The 5,754-nt window shown below is 34.4% G+C and overlaps 1 protein-coding gene across 3 annotated transcripts; it reads right to left on the bottom strand.

Annotated features, from left to right (window-relative positions):
• LOC107643339 (cation/H(+) antiporter 18) lies at nucleotides 1,156-5,218 on the bottom strand. 3 transcript variants are annotated; one of them, XM_021123384.1, is made up of 5 exons: nucleotides 4,999-5,218; nucleotides 4,783-4,820; nucleotides 4,010-4,258; nucleotides 2,751-3,752; nucleotides 1,156-2,643 (listed from the first exon to the last, which is right to left on the bottom strand). In XM_021123384.1, exons 3-5 carry the CDS (start codon nucleotides 4,208-4,210, stop codon nucleotides 1,495-1,497), a joined length of 2,352 nt encoding a protein of 783 aa, XP_020979043.1. In that variant the 5' UTR covers nucleotides 4,211-4,258; nucleotides 4,783-4,820; nucleotides 4,999-5,218; the 3' UTR covers nucleotides 1,156-1,494. The 3 variants fall into 3 exon arrangements, with proteins under 3 accessions (XP_020979043.1, XP_016202437.1, XP_016202436.1); XM_016346951.2 differs by having other exon boundaries at nucleotides 4,783-5,218; XM_016346950.2 differs by lacking the exon at nucleotides 4,783-4,820.

Raw genomic sequence — 5,754 nt, 5'->3', positions numbered from 1 at the left:
TTTTTATACTAATTAATCTAACTCTATTATAAGTTTATAATTGTGAATTTATGAGTATTTTCTTGTTGTTAAAATATTATTGACTTGTTAGTTGATATTACATGTTTATCATTATTTACATTATTTTTCTAAAAAAAATTTCATTTTTTCAATTTTTTTTTTAATTTCTATTTCATCGGGTACACAATTATCCAAATCAAATTAATCCGTTTTTAATTGGTTTGGTTTGATTCGGATACACAAAAAAATATAAAACCAAACCAATCCAAACCCGTTACAAGTTAATTGGTTCAAGTTCTCATTTTATCCCAAACTCGAACTAATTCGACTCGTGAACACCCCTACTAAAAAGATGAATATACCCTCTTAGAATGACAGCTTTTCACTGTATCCAAAATTAGATACTAACTTTAATTTTATTTTAAAAGAGCTTAAGTACCATTTTAGAGTTAAAGCGTACAAATCAGTATTTTGAATTTGATTATAAAAAAACCAAAACATCCTTTTAATTAATTTTAAAATAACTAGAGTGTTATTTTACTGTCAATTTTTAAGAGGACTACTATATTCTTTTTGGGTTACAGTCGCTTCATTATATTAGAGATTAGAATTATACACAAGGTTGCTTAATTTCAAAAAAAAAAAACCTTCCTGCATACCAATTATGAATTAACTCCTATAAATTTTTTTTTTTCTACCCCCTCATCCTTATAACATTGTTTGGTAATATATGTTAATAATTTTCCCTTCTTCTAGAAAATACTTTATTTTTGCACAAATATATTACAAAAAGAAAAATATTCACTTTATTATGAAAGTATGTGTTTTATAAGAATTTGCTTTTTTGGTATTGCAATTCATTACAACATATTAATGACATATTATGGCAAACAAAAAGTCCAAAAAAAAAAAGAGAATTTTTCATAAACCCCACGGGTCTGAGTCCCAGAAATTGGAAGCACTTAAGGTGGGTCAATAACAAAAACACTCAAAAATCATTAAACTTAATCCCACTTTTAGCCAACTCTAATTGTGTAACACATTCTGCACATCAACTGTCACCCCTCTGCGTTACTGCGCCTCCTTTCTGCAATAGATCTAAAAATCAAGGGAGACTAGTGGCAAGGGTTGCAAGCCTATAGTTGGCACATACTATCCATATGTGTGGATTACTTTTACTATCCACACCTTAAGAAAAATCCTTAATAGAATAATGAATTTGTTTCAAGTACATAAGGTCATTCAATTAAACATTTACAAGAGACTGGTTAAAAAATTCCGGTAAATTAACTGCAAAGCTTACAAGTGCCATGTAATCTCTGATGAATTCATGTTCAATCATCCTAAGTGAGAAGAAAAATTGTCTAAATGCCATTTAGACTTAGAAATTATTATCTTAGCCTTTCAGATATATACATCTAAACACTTGACAAGTTAAAAACCAAAAAGGATTTAAAATTGACCAAATCACTTGTTAACACAACCTTAACCAAATTATTGATGCTGATACTGCTGCATTACCAAGACGGATGCTATTGTCGGGCAATCTTGAGATACCAGCAAAGAACCAATTGGTCCAAGTTCCGGATATTCATTTCTCTTGAGAGCATATGCCAATTCACCTTGTGGCCTTCGACCCACAAGAACCAGATTGCAATGAGTGAACTCGCAGATCACAGCAACTGTTTCTGCTGCATCCTTTACTACTTTCTCTTCACATGTCACAGAATCATCGTTAGCTACTTTTGCCTTGAATTCATTAAGGAACTCCTCGTCCTCTGAGACTAATTTGGCGCTGGAAGAGGATTCTCCCACATCCACTCTAACGATATCTCCTGTGGTACTTGGTTCCACGACAAAGCCAAGAACCACCAATCTTATGCCAGGGTGCTCGGCCATTCGAGCACCATAAGCGAGGGCCTCGCGATCATCACTTCCACCAAAGAAAAGCACTGTAATGGAATAAGAAACATTGCTTGCAGATATATGGGATGTACCACCAAGGCCACGATCAACGAGAATTCCAACTGAGCATGGAGCATTCTCAAGGACCCTTCTGTTAACATATTTAAAATCACTTCTTGTTGTCTCTAATGAGCCATCCAATCTTTGGTGCTTATGAAACGGAAGAATGATTACTGCAGCTTTCTTTCCCCCAGCAGTTGCACAAATGTCTACGTGCATGTCTGCCATAGATGAGATTTCGGTCATTGGTTTGACAGACACTTGACTCAGTTGACGGTAAGCCTCAAATGCCACAATTAAATGATCAGCATCAGAGGGATGACCCTTATTCCAGAATGGCAACCCATTTTTCCTTGCCTTATGTACCATTAAGATTGTTGATGACCTCTCAGAAAATTCTCTGAGGTGCATTGTATACACACAAATTCCACCGGACTTCTGGATTCCTCTTGAGGCTTCAATCAAGTTTATCATTGATGGAATATTTCTTGCATTATGGAAACAGCAAAGAATCCTCAATTGGCTGTTTGTGTTCTTCCTTGCAATTGTTTTGTATTTGTAATCATCTATTTTTCCCCTTCTTGCAGGTTTATACACAGCCATGACAAGAGGAGTGGTAATGAATGTGGTAAATACTGCCATAAGAACCATAATGGCAAAGGTTTGATCATTTAAAACCTGCAAATTGCAAAAAGCACATATTAAGTTTTCATTTCTTTGATTGATAGAAACATATAACATGATAAAATAGTTAGTGAATATCAATAGCAAGAGAATTTTAATACCTTCCTATCTTTGCCAATGTTGAGAACAATCAATTCAACCAAGCCCTTACTGTTCATTAGGAATCCCAGAGCTAAAGCCTCCTTCAAGGGTACTTTACAGAAGAGTGATACAACAACGGTTCCAACAATCTTCCCAAAACAAGCAGTGAAAATAACTAAGGCCAGAATACCCCATGACTGCAGGCCGTGAATGGTGAATATGTTGGTCTTCAATCCACTTGACACAAAAAAGAGTGGGAGGAAAATGCCCGAAACAAGATCCTCTACTTTCTCCACAAGAGCACTGGTAAATGGTCCATCTTTTGGAATCAACACACCAACAACAAATGCACCAAACATGGCATGGATTCCAATAGCATCTGTAACAAAACCCGCGGCCAAAACAACAACTAATGTAGCACATATATATATCTCATCCACCGGCTCGCCTTCATTACATCGTTGTGTAATCCTTTTGAAAATCGGAGGGACAATGATGATTGAACAAAGAACAAAACCACATCCACATAAGAAGACCCACAATGACACTAGTGGAGACTCGCTATCGCTCGACAAGGCAACAGCAAGTGCAAGCAGAATCCAAGCAGCAATATCATTTACTGCTGCGGCCGACATAGCCATTCTACCAACATTGGTGGTTAGAAGTTTCAACTCGGCCAAAATACGAGCCAACACAGGGAAAGCAGTTATGGATAGAGCAACACCCATAAACACAAGAAATGCAGTACCATTTACACCTTTGGCAATTGTTTCTTTAAGAACAAATGATGAACCAATTCCCAAGGCAAAAGGTATACTTATTCCAGCAATAGCAATGGCAAGGGTCTGTTTTCCTGTTTGACGCAAAGATCTAGGATCTAACTCTAGGCCTGCAAGGAATAGAAAGAACAAAAGGCCAATATTTGCCAGAGTATCCAGTACTGTAAGACTCTTGGAGGGGAAAACAGCATTCAAATAGCTTTTATTTCGTCCTAATGCTGATGGCCCAAGTAATATTCCTCCCTGTCAATGAGAAGTAGTGTTAAATCATGGAGCATCATCTCTCCCTTTCAATAAACCTCTAATATAAGTCACAACTTAGTCCTTTCCTAAAGAAATTTCTAAAATGTATTGAACTTAATAACGCTTTTTATTTCCCTGCTGTATGGAGGGTAATTGTACAAATTGTATTACAAAAATCTTATGATAGATAAACATTACAGGTTAAATTCTAAATTCATTAGATAGTGCTGCAGATATTTTAAGAGAAATGAACTTACCACAATCTCTGCAATGACTCTTGGCTGCCTCAAAGGCCTTATAATATATGCCAATCCTCTTGTGACTACAAATACTAGGCATATCTGTAAAATAGCCATCGGGAGTGCAAAATCAAGAGGGTTATCTCCTTGAAACACACCATTTGATGTTGGTTTCATGGGTGGGGGGCAAGCACTTGCAGAAGTAGCATTGATAACCATTTTCACCACTGCAAAGTCCAAAGCTACACCAGACTCTCACTTAAATTTCTGCCAAAAATAGGAATCTTCTTTCAAATCTCTCATATAAGAACTGAAGATCTGGTAATCAAAATCAAAGTACGTGGGAATATATTCTTTTATTTAAATTTTCACATTCTCGTGACCTTATCAAGAAAAAGGACCCTAACTTCTAATCAGTAGTGACAATAAAAAACATGACAAGGTTTATGTGAATTTGTCAAACCAGAAGATCCATTCCCAAATTAAAGACCACTCTTTAGCGGGGACAGCATCTTTGGCCTGAAAACTCAAAACGCACTAAAATAAAAACCACTGAAACACAATCAAGAATGCATCTTTCTTTTCTCTAGAACTTTCTATGTTTCTATAGCAAACACTTTCAAGCAGTAAACAGAAGAGAATGGTCGTACACGAGAGCAGTAAACCAAAGATGATCGGTAGTTCATACAAACAGAAGTATCATTACTAATTCGATTATAATTAAGGTTTGAATCTAAGGGCTCCAAAAATGTCAAATAAAAATTCCTGAAGCAGAAAAAAAAAACGCTAACCCCACAAAACCGATTGCATGGCTGGTGGTAGTGGCAGACTGGCAGCGTGCAAGGAAAGAATTATAAGTACAAATTTATTACACCAATGGGAAACAAACAATACAAACTTACCCAAAACAAAGAAGTATAGTTGAAATTAACGTTAAAAAAAGAAATTAAATGACTATAACATTGATACATATGCAGAGAATGCAAAGAAAAATAACGCAGACAAACCAACGGAATGGTTAGAAGCTCAGATCGAAGTCAAAACTCAGTAGAAAAGAGAAGGCGCTGTATGTTTTAAAATTGAGAAGCCAGTGATCGAAGTTAACAGCATGCAAGAAAGTAGTACTCTATATATATATATATATATGGCCATATGAATAACTCTGATTTGGCTTTCCCCTACTTTACGCGGTTGCCGGTTATCTATGACGCTTTTTTTAATGGGAAATAGTAGGGCGACAATTTCGAATCACACTCCTTCAATGAACAATAAGTCAACCACCAAGAAACTTTATAAATAAAAGATTTCAAAGAAAGCATACATTGCACGTTACTCCAACAGCAGGAAGGCCTAGTGTGGAAAGAGCGCAGTAGTTAACAGATCACAAAGTGGTTCCTAGTCCTCGCCTTACTTGTACTCTAAAGTAACATGGAATTTTAGTATTCTTTATATAAGAAAAAGAAAACGTCTATATATAGAGTTTTAGTATTCCTTAAAAATTTTGTTTAGTTTCTATCTTTTCATTTTATTGTTTTAATTTAAATTTATTATATTTTTTAGTTGATATTAAATTATTACAAAATTATAACAAAAATAAAAAATTAGATAAAAAAATATTTTTTAATATTAATTTTAAAAACTAAAATATCTTTTAATATTAAATTTATTTAATTTTAATTAAAAATTTAATTTAATTACAAAAAAAAGTAAAATAATTTTGTAATTAATTTTTAAAAGATAAAAATATCATTTTAAGATAAAAA

The sequence above is a fragment of the Arachis ipaensis genome, chromosome B05, assembly GCF_000816755.2.
Source record: "Arachis ipaensis cultivar K30076 chromosome B05, Araip1.1, whole genome shotgun sequence".
In the NCBI taxonomy this organism is placed as follows: Eukaryota; Viridiplantae; Streptophyta; class Magnoliopsida; order Fabales; family Fabaceae; genus Arachis; species Arachis ipaensis.
Note: the sequence above shows the minus strand (reverse complement) of the source record. Positions and strands in the feature narration are given on the sequence as shown.